This window comes from Emys orbicularis, chromosome 2 (genome assembly GCF_028017835.1).
Source record: "Emys orbicularis isolate rEmyOrb1 chromosome 2, rEmyOrb1.hap1, whole genome shotgun sequence".
Lineage (NCBI taxonomy): Eukaryota > Metazoa > Chordata > Testudines > Emydidae > Emys > Emys orbicularis.
In genome coordinates, this window is record NC_088684.1 from 269,285,988 (window position 1) to 269,298,046 (window position 12,059).

A 12,059-nucleotide genomic window follows, 5' to 3' on the forward strand; every position below is an offset into this window, starting at 1 on the left:
TTCAATAGATTATAGCAGTCATGATCTTGTACTTCATTACAAATTGAAAGCCTGGAATCCTACATTTTGAGTACTGTGAAGCACTAAACTAACTAGTAGCTCATGTGGTATCAGCTGCTAAAAATCAGGCTGTGTTTAAAGGTTAAAGACAAGATTGAAATCGGGTCATTCTGATCCCCAAACAAGGGTTCCTTTAATAAAGTCATTTTTAGTATGTTTTGCTGATTATTAACTTTTTGCTAGACAGAGTTAATATTTGTTCCTCTGCTTTACTCCCTCCACAAACTTTCAGACAGTCAAATATTACAGCCAAACAGGGACCATTATGGTGATCATTTAGTCCGGGGTAGTCAATAAGCAGACCATCTGGCGGTCCATATTTGGCCAGCGATTTTGAATGGACCCTGAAATCTTATTTACTTCTCCTTATGATTTTTTTTTTTTTGTTAAAAAAGATCTCTGGAATTTGGACCTTGATCGAGAAATTTGGACCTTGACAAAAAATAATTGACTACTCCCAATTTAGTCTGACCGTCTATGTAACACAGGTCATTGATTTCACCCAGTGAGCTCTGTATCAAGTCCATAGCTTCTGGTTGAGCTGAATCATATTTTAGAAAGAGATCCAGTCTCTATTTAAACTTTAAATGATAGAAAATACGTTACATGCTTAGGTAAGTTGTTCCAATGGTTAATTACTCTGTCGAAGCTAGAAAAAAATTCAGTCTAGAAATAAGGCTCAAATCTTTATCTTCCAATCATTAGTTCTTGTTATACCTTTTTCTCCTAGATTAAAGAGCAGTCTACTACCAGAAATCTCTTCCACGTGTAAGTACTTGTAGACCACCAAAGGCTAAGAAATGACTTGATAATGGATAAACTAAGTAGACTATGCTTCTTTAGGGCTTGTTTACACATGGTATTATTCCAGAATAGCTATTTTGCTTTAAATTCACACCTAATCTTTTCCAGAAGGCCTTTCATGAATAGACAAGCCCGTAGTCTCTCACTATAAGGCATATTTTCTAGACATCAAATCATTCTCGTGGCTCTTTTCCGAACTGCTTCTGATTTTTCTAGATTCTTTTTGAAGTGTCATCATCAGACCTGGATACAGTATACCAGCAAACAGTCTCACTAAGGTGATTTGATATTCCTATTCCTACTTAGTATTCCCCACTTATATGTTACAGCATCACACTGGTAGCTCATATTCAACTAGTTATCTACCATGACCTGCAAGTCTTTTCCCACCATCACTGTTTTCCAGCCTACAGCCCCCCCGCCATATCAAATGTGATCTATTCTCTTTTCTTCCTAGACGTATGATCTGACATTTAGCTGTATTAAAACTTTAAGTCCCAGTATCACACAGTTTCTAACACATTTCTTGAAGATGCTCCTGATGATCTGAGGATACGACTCCCATTACTCCTCAGACTTTGCTGGGAAGAGGAATCTGAGAAAGTTAAAAAGATAGCAATATAGAGTATTTGTTTTAATTAGTTTAAAAGCATTGGTGCAAGGTCCAATATCTTGTGATCTGCCAGAGCTAGAAACACCAAACAGATTCCAATTATTTCACCACCATAATCTTCCATCAGCCAAAGCACCAACAGAGACTGGTCCTTTCTTAAATCTGTGCTAGTGCTCAACTTTTCATTTATGAAATTCATGCAAGAGGAAAGCTGATGGCTAACAAAAGATTCTAGTTTGTTGTGATTGATCCTATGTACGTAGCATGATTCTACTCTACCGTATGTGTTTATTTTGGGGGAAGCAAGAGCAACATCTGTTTAATTTATCAAGACAATTAAGAGGTGAGTTGATTATGGTGCATAAGTACCTTCACAGAAAAAATAACAGGTAATAAAGTGGAAAAAGCCTAGCGGAAAACAGTGTAACAAATGATTAGCTGTCAGTTGAAACCAGACACATTCAAATTAGAAATAAGGCACAGAATTTAAATCACCCTCACGGTTAGCTTGTTCCAATAGTTATCAAGAGATATGGTGGATTCTCCATCTGTAGATGTCTTCAAACAGAGACTTAATGGAAGATACTTTATTAGTGGGCTCAATAAAGGGGTAACTGGGGAAAATTTGATGGCCCATGATATATAGGTCTGACTAGCTGGGCTAATGGTCTCTTCTGGCCTTTAAAAGTTTATTCACATACCCCCGAGTTTAGCAATATGACAGACAAAACTGGAGGGTTTATACACTTCTTCCAAATCTTTTTTTTTGGGGGGGGGGGGGGAAGAGGGGCGCATGATGATATAGCAATTTATGAATATACTTCACGTGTCTGTTAGCAAACAGCAAAGCATAGATTAAAAGACTATTTTAAATGGTATACAGGAAAGAAAGTTTGAATATAAAATAAAAAGCCTTTTGTATTATAAACAAAAAAGAACCTCTTTTAGAGGAGGCACTTGCAGAACGAGGAAGCAATTACTATTGAATTTGCTGCACCCCACACACAGTGAAATAATGTGCAAGAGATAATTAATCTTCACCATCCTGATTTTCCCCTCAGGCAATTTTAGACTAGGGAGCTTGAACCTATTTAAAAAGCTTAATGAGGGAAAGATTTGTTTGTTTAACTTACCTTTTAAAAGTTGTCCCTAGCATCTATCAGCTCAAGATTTTTTTGTTGTTGCTAAGTAAAGCTTGATCCTTGTGGAGGTGTCCTGACTCCACATGAAAGACAACTGGAATTCCAAAACTGGAGACTTGGCTGCTGTACTTGTGGAATAATCTCACAAGTATGTACTCACAGTTGCCTCAATTGGATCTTAAGGCACTTATGAATAAAGTACACTTAAAACCGGCCCGGTCCTTACCCTGGCGAGCCGTGCCAGAGGTTGCCGACCCCTGATCTAAAGACTTGTCTACACCAACCTACACTGATTTAAACAAGCTTGTTTACACATGGGTTTGCACCAGTTTAAACAAGTCTACTGATTGTAGCCTAGTGGACAGAGTGCTGGAATGGCACTCAAGAGACCTGGGTTTTTTATTCCTGTCTCTGCCACTGGTTTGATAGATAAGCTTGGGCAAATCACTTCACCTCTCCACCTCAGTTTCCCATCTGTAAAATAGGGATAATGGTACTGACCTTTGTAAAGCATTGGGGATCTGATTATTATAAAACTGGTTGTATCAGTTTAAATTGATAAGCCAAGTCTTAAATCAGATTTTTTTTCTTTTTTTAAAGCACACACCCCCCCCCCCCCCCCCGCACTTTAACTCCATCTGTTTAACTAAAGGTGTGTTTGGTGCTTTTTTTTTTTTTTTTTTTAATATATAATCTGGTTCAGCTTTGTGGGTAGACCAAGCTTCATCTACATCAGGGGGCACTGAGTTGTGTTAGAAAACATGTTAAACACGTTTTCTATTAAAACTTTTTGTACATGTTCCTTGTCTACATTAGGTGTTAGTGGTGTCTAACATGTGATGGCTGGTCATGATGAACTTAAAAACTGTTTAAGAGTGGCTAATATTAGTTTATTATAATTCAGTTTATCCAATTAAAATCAGCTTTTCTTGGATGTCTCCACAAACTTGAGGGATAAGGACAGATTTAACTCAAAACTAGTTAGAAACCAATTTCAATAACCTGGTGCAGTTTCTCTGTGTAGTCCACCCTTTAGTGTCTTTACAGGTCTCCTAGCCAGTTACTTTTCACTCTGAGGTCTTACATGTGACAAGCACAAGGTAATATAACTGCAGGCACATGCAGAAAATATTTACGCATGTGTATTTATACATACACAGTATTACATAAAAACCATGCAATTTAAAATGACTTGTTTACAAAGTTAAGCCAGATTTAAAGATGACTGCACAATATTAATTCTGCCTCATATTCATCAAATGAGGCGGGGATCCTGTGAAAAAAGTAACGCAGTTATAATGAAGGGGACAGAATTAAAGTTGCATAGGAAACTATAGAACTTTCACTGCCTAACTTTTGGGTTGTTTCATTTTGCAAACTAATTAACAGATTAATTTTTTTTTTTAAAAAAAAGAGCAAGAACTGTTATATACAATTCTAACAAACCCTCCATCACACATCATCAGGGTTTGAGCACTGCAATATGAACTTCTGCCACTTGAGCTATAGAACCAATTATGTTAGCTGGCACAAGGAAAAGGCTTTCATCTCAGAGCTGGGGGCGGGGGCAAAGAAAGATGGACTATTACAGCCATGAGTTGGGTCCAGGGAGTGTTTGAGGAAGGAGTCCAGTCCAGCTCTGTCTCCAACCAAGGTGGTACCTCCAGTAGTGGAGTGGATGCTGGGTGCCAGTGGGTTTATTTGGGGGAGTCTGGACCAGCTGGATTGGGAAGATTCTGCCCCATGTAGCGTTCCAGGGTAGGGAAGAAAAGAAGAGAAGGGAAGACTGGGATGATGGGGCCATGTGCTGGGTTGCAGGGAATGTAATGTGTGCACAGGTGAAGCGAGATGCCCAACCCACCTTTCTCCTCCCTCCCATTGCTCTGGCAGTTCCTGGTATAGTGTGTGGTGGTGCTACGTTGGGTCTGGCTCTTTAGAAAGAGCTTGTTCAAAGTTCTCCTGAGGCATATCCTAGGAAATTCCAGTGTAAGAGAAAAGGCACATTGCTAACCTGATGGCTTTCTACATGCTGAATTTCCTGCTGCAAGCACGATGGTATTGGAGCATCTCAAAGAAAAGTTACAAGAATCTCTTATAGATGTAAAGTATTAGGTAACTTAAATAAAGGGTCACTAACAGCTTCCCAAATTACAGAGACACCTACATATTCGTTAAGGAAAACTACACTAAAATAAAATTCAGTACTTTTTTTTTTTCTCCTGTCTTCCTAGAGCTGATGAGACAGTGGCCTGAGACCATGAATCTGTAAGGATTACTGAACCCTGAAGAAAAACTGCAAATGGTAGATTGTGATGGTATCTCAGCACTAAATTCATACATTTAAAAGGGAAAAATGTAGTGCAAATAGATTAACAGACTGACAAAGCCCATCTTTTCTTTGTTCTAGAATGTTTTAAAACATTTAAGGTTAGAGAATATAAATTGTTACATGTAATTAATTCCCCGCAGTTAATATGAAGGCTCTAGATATGTCCATAAACTTAAATGTGTGTTAACAGGGAACCTGACAGTATTCTGGGGGTTAATGCAATGACGACAACTTAATTACAATTACTGAGACAAGCCAGATATTCTGTGACAACTAAATGGCAGCTCCAATGAACAAAGTAGTAATTCCATTACAACTTGTGTTGATTTCTCCATAACAATACAGTTTATGTCAACATAAATAAGAGATCAGAGAGAATAAAAATGGAAAAGACCTATTAGATCTTTTCCTGCAAATACAGAACATTTACCAGACGAAGGGTTCCAATAAGAGACCCAGAGGCTATACATTTCTCTTAGCGAAGTAGCTTTAGAAACATAACAGTAAGCCTTCCTACAGTTCTCTGTACAATTTAATAAAAGTTTTAGAATTTATTCTACAGTTGCCCTTAAGTTCTCAGATTCAAAACCATTAGCAAACCAACATTCCACTAAATATCTATCCGACTGAAAAGAAGAGGGAGAAACTCAGGCCTGGTCTATGCTTGCAAATTAAATCAAAACCTAACTGAAAGTCTAGTGAAGATTCACTAAATCAACCGCAGATCACCTTCCCATCGACTCCGGTACTCCATTGGAACGAGAAGCGTAAGGTAAGTCAACGGGAGAGTGTCTCCTGTCGACCCAGCGTGGTGTAGACACTGCAGTAAGTCAACCGAAGCTACGTTGACTCCAGCTATGTTATTCACATAGCTGGAGTAGTGTAACTTAGGTCGACTTACCCCCATAGCGTAGACAAGGGCTTATGGACTGAAAAATTTCACACCCCGAGCGTCCTAGTTAAATCAACTTAAACCCTGGTCTGAATGCAAGGTAGGTTGACAGAATTCCGCTGTTGACCTAGTTACTGACTTTTGGAGGGGCTGGATCAATTACATCAATGGAAAAAACAACTGTCAATTTAGGAAAGGTCTACGCTATGATGCTACAGCGGCAGCGCCGTAACTATGCTGCTGTAGTGAAACATACCTTTAGACCTGGTCTACACTAGAAATTACACAAGTATAACTGGTAAAAACTGCACCCGTGACAAAATTATATAGGTATAAGCCATAGCATGGACTGCTATTATACTGGTATAGCTTATTTTGCTTCCCAATAGTGAATAAGCTATACCAGTGTAACTGCAGAGGAATGGATGCTTAACTATACTTGTACATGTAATCACTAAAGCATTCTAGTTTAGACAAGACTAATGTTTCACTTTAAAATACAATATAGGTAGCATGAGAACAAAAAAACTTCAAGCACACAGCTTTGATTTTTCTTCATACATGTTTGTGGTACATATGGCCCTGCCTCCTAGGCAAGCTAGTTTTGTGGTCAGATATTAAAAAATTTCTGTTGTGTATGGGGTTGTTGGGTTTTTGTTTGTTTGTTTCTTTTAAAAAGAACAAGATACATTAACAATGTTTACACAGAGTCTCACATCACTAGGTACATTTAAACCCTGCACCTTTTTTGGGGAATTGTCCTGAATATGGTTACTTTTGGCGAGGGAGGGAAAAAAAACAACATATTTTTTACATCTCAGAAGCTGTGTATGTATTTAAAGCTCACCTGCAAAACATTTAAGAAGTTCTAATGCCACTTTATGGCATAAGAAAATGATCTGAAAGTTTGTCGTGATAAAGATATTTTTCTTGTTTAGACAGGCTAAGAAAGTCAAATCCAATCTTCCCTGTTTTGACTGGTTGTCCTTTAAGTCCAGGATGTTTGAGGGTTTTGAATCTTAAAAGGCTCTCTTTTCCAAAGTGTTAGCTAGTGAAGTTACACAGGTGCTAAAAATGTTTGGCAGTCCAAAAATCCATTCAATAGCATAACTTCTCTCAGCTCATAGTGTTACTACTGCACTAGTTCTAAGCTAGAACACAAGTTGAGTCAGGATCTGAATTTCTAATTTTAAAACCAGCATTCTTATTAAAAAAACCACACCCATCTTCCAGACCTTTACTGATAAGAAAGCAAAGAAAAAAAAGACACACAAACCTCTGTCTCCTCCCCCTCCCCCCAGCTTTATGTAGGCAACTTAAAAAAGAAGTTTGTTGTAACAACTTAGACAGTACTTTGATGTTACTGCTTTTTGTTAATATTGCAAGAATAATACAACACTATATATCCACTTAGGTCAGTTGTCTGTTTCCAATCACTAATGCAATAAAGTTGTGTTTTATTTGAGAACAGGATGTTTTCTAGGTTTTTTGGCTGTATGATAATTTAGTGTGGTATAGGTGAACATAACTGGTAGTTTTTAAAAGTCCAAACTTCCAAAGTTTGAACTTTTAAAAACTAGCAATTTATTTATTATCTTAATGAAGATTTGCACTCCCCTTCCTGGGAATTTCCTTAGGTTAAGGCCCTTGATAATTTGCTTAGCAATGAGATTCCAATTTCTGAGCAGCATGGGAAACTGGGGCCTAAACTAAGCCAACCATGAGGACTACTTCAAATGTTATTTATCTGCTGGTATTATGTAACACAAAGAGCTTTCTACTGTAAGACCTTTACCTCTCAACAGAACCATCACCACATCTGAAGTCTTGTCTTAGTAGACAGAAGAAATGTAATGCTAGGTAACTGGATTAACATCTTCTTAAAGACCTTTGGCTGCCAATTTTTGTTTTAAATAGCTAAAACATCTGGGGAAAGGGGTGTTTTAGACTCAGATACAAGAAGTTCAGTAAGGTCTGGCCTCGTGCTTTTAGCATTTTTACTCATCTGAAGATTCCATTTCTACTACTAAAGCTATGTTATTTTCTGTATTGGTTCTTTTTGGGAAGGGGAGGGGTAGAAAGATGCGATGAAGTGGAAGCAAAATATGCATCCTTTTACACACAATGCTAAAGTAGTAGTTTAATCTCATGGCAAGATACTTAGTCCAAGGATAGCTCTTTTAAATCTAACTTTAAATGAATACATACTTGATGTTATGTAAAACTTGAAGCTGTATTTAAACAACTCTGTATGTGTGTATATCTCCTCAATATATGTTCCATTCTATGTATCCGAAGAAGTGGGCTGTAGCCCACGAAAGCTTATGCTCAAATAAATGTGTTAGTCTCTAAGGTGCCACAAGTACTCCTGCTCTTTTTGCGGATACAGACTAACACGGCTGCTACTCTGAAACCTATTTAAACACTATTAGCAGGCTGCTATAGGTGCCTGATCACAGTAGTTTATTGTAAAGAAAGTTTCTTTAAAAAAAAAAAAAAGTCACTATTGAACTATGTCCTCTTTTGTAGTCTAAAGAAGTAGACATTTGAACCATTAATTGCATTCACACAGCATCACAGAATATATACTAAGTTAAGTTAACTCCAACTCCCTTCCCCACAAAAAAAGTATTACAGGACATTTGGAGAACTAATGGAGCAGTTCATTAATCTGATTTAATTGCCATCGCCCACGTTTCCTTATATTGAACACCAAACACATTCTGGAAGGGAGAAAAATGGCTACAGAAAAAACTGAGTAGCAAATCCAAGCATAGTAATTTAAGAAGTGTTTGAGATTAACTAGGATGTTATACAGTTCCTGAAGTAATTTTAGATGGGTTCAACAAGATACAAGAGTTTTCCATTGGCAAGTGAATATTCTTTGATTTGTTACTTTATCAGAGAAAAAGATATATGCAAATTTAACTTGAGTTAAAGTTGTCTGGCTAGCTATTTATTTTGTTAGTCACACTTGTTTTTAAAGCTTTATTTGCAAAAAATCTAAGCATAATCACTTGATCAGATTTTTCATATTAGTAAACCCTCTTTTTTGCCCAAAACCTGTGACAGTGACTATCAACCTTGCCTTAGCTAGAAAGAAAGGGCTAGTCATGCTGGTATAGTTTTCACCCCAAAAGACTCACCTCTACAAAGCCTATAGCAGAAATAAAACAAAGACAAAAGTTATCTGGTAATATATTACTTTTAATTAAAATACAGATGTTAGGCATAACAAAACTGTTTCAAAAAACGAAAAGTTTGTATTCAAACAGGTCTCTCTGTACTGTACCAACCTACAGTACCTAAACATTCTTATTGGACAAAAGTTACTCATTCAACTCAATTTTGAGTCATCTAGTCTCAAAAAAACGTCATGTTTATTACAGTTCAGCAAAACAGGTTTGTTGAATAAAATAATTACAGTAGTTAATGTTTGTACAAGTTCTCGTTATGATACATAAGTGTTAAGTATAGTATAAATCCTCAAACTCCAAAATACAACTTAAAAGAAGATTTACAACACAAACACAATACAGAACAGATTGATATTTCCTAATCCATCCAGAAATTATCTAATACAAAATTGTTGCATGAAATTCCACATGGTTTTTAAAATTGTACACTGTACCATGTGTAGAAGCTGTACCTGACAACCAAGGAATGCATTCCTTAGGTTTAGAGAAATGTAACAAACTTCACTTTTAGTATCTATAGGAATGCAGAAAGGAGCTTAACTGTCTTAACCCAACCACTTATGGTACTATCAACTTGAAATCTAGTAAAGTTCCAAAAAAAAAAAAAAAAAAAAAAAAGTTAGCGTAAGGTAAGTGCCAGACTTGCTCCCTAACTTTCCTCCCTTTACCAATACTTGTGGTTTTAAAGGTCACATTTTTAAACATGTTCTCTTTTCTACTGCTGTACAAAACCCCTATAGAAACAGGGAAGAACAGACTATGCTAGGAAAACAATGAGAGTGACAAGAGCTGTCATGTGCACAAACTAAAACTGAAAAAAGAGATTACCATCCCACAGTCTGTTCAGGTATAGTATTGCTACATTGTAACAATGGCAGGTAAAATGTTTTCAAACAACTTTTAAGCTGACAACCCTTTAAGCAAAGGGGCTTGAAGTGACTGTCTTCCTCTGAAAATGTAAATCTTCAGTAAAACAGTAGAAAGAAGCAGAAAGTGGGAGATTTAAACTTCCAAACTCAGATTTTTATATTATCTTTAACAATTTTGTAAAAAAAAAAAAAAAAAAAAAATAGCCTGTGTGTCTGAATTGTAACAACCGCTATTCCTTTATCTGATTCGTGTATGAACTATTCCTGTTCACCATGTGCTTGAAGGCATTTCTGTGATTACACATCATGTGCCAGTATTGACATAAACCTGACAAAAAGTTCTTATTTTTATGTAACTTGTTAAAGGGAAGTTGTCATTAGACTGAAAACCCTTCTTACAACAAAGATCCGAGTAGCAAGGAGCAGACTTGTAACCCCAAAACCTCACTACCTTGCAGTCTTATGCTTATGTCCCCCCTGCCCTTCAATGAGCTCACAGCGTATTCAGGAATGAAAGTTACATGGAAGTCAGTAATTTATATCAAGTTTATAGTTAAAAGCGGGCGTCTATAATAGCACGTGCCGTCTCCCCCAGTGACTCAATATAGCCCATAGACAAAGGTATAAGCCTGGCTGCAACCTTCACTGTGGGTCCACGGCGCTGATCACGCTCCTGAGCCCATAGGTACAATCAAGCCGCACAGAAGTCCTAGGTGGGCTGCTCTGCCATGATCTCAGCCGTGTCCTGGCACATGCAGGAGAACAGACCCACCACGTGCACAGCCACAGCTTCCTCACAACACCCATAGCTTATGCCGCGCTCCCACTACCGCAGCATATAACTCGACAACGCCACCCGGTGGCAGCGGGAGAGCACTGCAGCCTCCCTAGGCACCGGCTCGCGCTGCCGCACAAGGCCCAGCCCAAGAACCAGAGACAACAAAATGGCGGCCGCCCGCTGCGTCACGTGACCCCTTTGTGCCTTCCGAGGCCTGGGAACGGCCCTGCCAGCCGCCGCGGCGGGCGGGTTCGGGGTGGCAGGGTCCACAGGGAAGACTTGGTATGGGACGAGGGGGATCATTTGGGCTCGGCACCCTCCCTCTCCGGTCCCCCCTCCCCGCGGGCGGGGAGAGCGGGGAGAAGATGGCGGCCATTTTGTGCTTGCGCAGAGGCGAAGGTGGGGGCCCCGGGTCGGGTGCGGGGGGATGGAGGGACCCGGCCGGGGGGGGTCTCACGTACCGACTCCTCTTCCTTCTCCATGCCCGTGGGCATCTGCGGCACGGCCCGGTTGATAGAGGCATATTCGGACAGGTCGGGCAGGTCCTCGCAGCGGAAGACGGGCAGCGGCTTGGACGCGTCCAGCGCCCGGGCCCGGAACGACAGTTTGCTCATGTTAGGCAGCGATGGCGGCTCCGACTGGGGAGGGGGGGGCGGCAGTGAGAGCGCTCCGAGCTGAGAGCCGGACCCCGCCGAGCGCTCTCATGGAGGGACCGGGGCTCCCCCAGCGGGGCGGGGCGCACTCCGACGCGGGGCCCGGCGGCGCCGGCTGGCGCGGCTGGGCTGGGCGCTGGCTTCTCTTCTCTGCCGCTCCGGCTCCGCTCAATACGCCACGGCCAACATGGCGGACATTAAACCTCGACTGGCCGCCTCTTTCAGCCAACCCCAGCGCCACAGCCATTCCCACACTGCATCGCGCAGGGGCGCGGGCACAGCGCCGCCCGGGGCAGGGGGCGCGCGGCGCGGGCCCTAGGAGCGCGGGCACGAGAGAGCGGGAGAGCTCAAACGGGCAGAGAGATGCTCAGAGTGAGGTCTCCTGGAGATTTCCGCTTCAGGGCGGGACGGGCTCTATTCGCGTCTCAGCGTGAGGCGGGGGATATTCACTCTCGGTCGCTGGGACAGAGGCCCCCGTGGTGTGGGGTAGGGGGCTAGCCCCAGGTCTTCTCACTCACTGAGGGGTAGGCAGGGGGACCGACCCCATTAATGAGGGGGCAAGGACACGCAAGACCCTTCACTCTCTGCAGGGCAGGGGGAGACTACCTGGGAGTCCGTTGTAAAGACAAGCAGCACAGGCGATCGACCGGCTTAGGCCGATGCATGAAGCAGCCTGGGCAGGGAGGTTGTTTCTTCTAAGGGTAGTTTCCCTCCCTGAGAGA

General features: G+C 40.8%; 1 protein-coding gene across 1 annotated transcript in view; it reads right to left on the minus strand.

Moving 5' to 3' along the window:
* Positions 1–11,298, minus strand: part of EPC1 (enhancer of polycomb homolog 1) — an 82,362-nt gene extending 71,064 nt beyond the window's left edge. The window contains exon 1 of the mRNA XM_065398952.1: positions 11,146–11,298. Within this exon, the coding sequence (XP_065255024.1) occupies positions 11,146–11,298 (153 nt within the window). The remainder of the gene's footprint in view (positions 1–11,145) is intronic.
* Between the last annotated feature and the right edge of the window lie 761 nt (positions 11,299–12,059).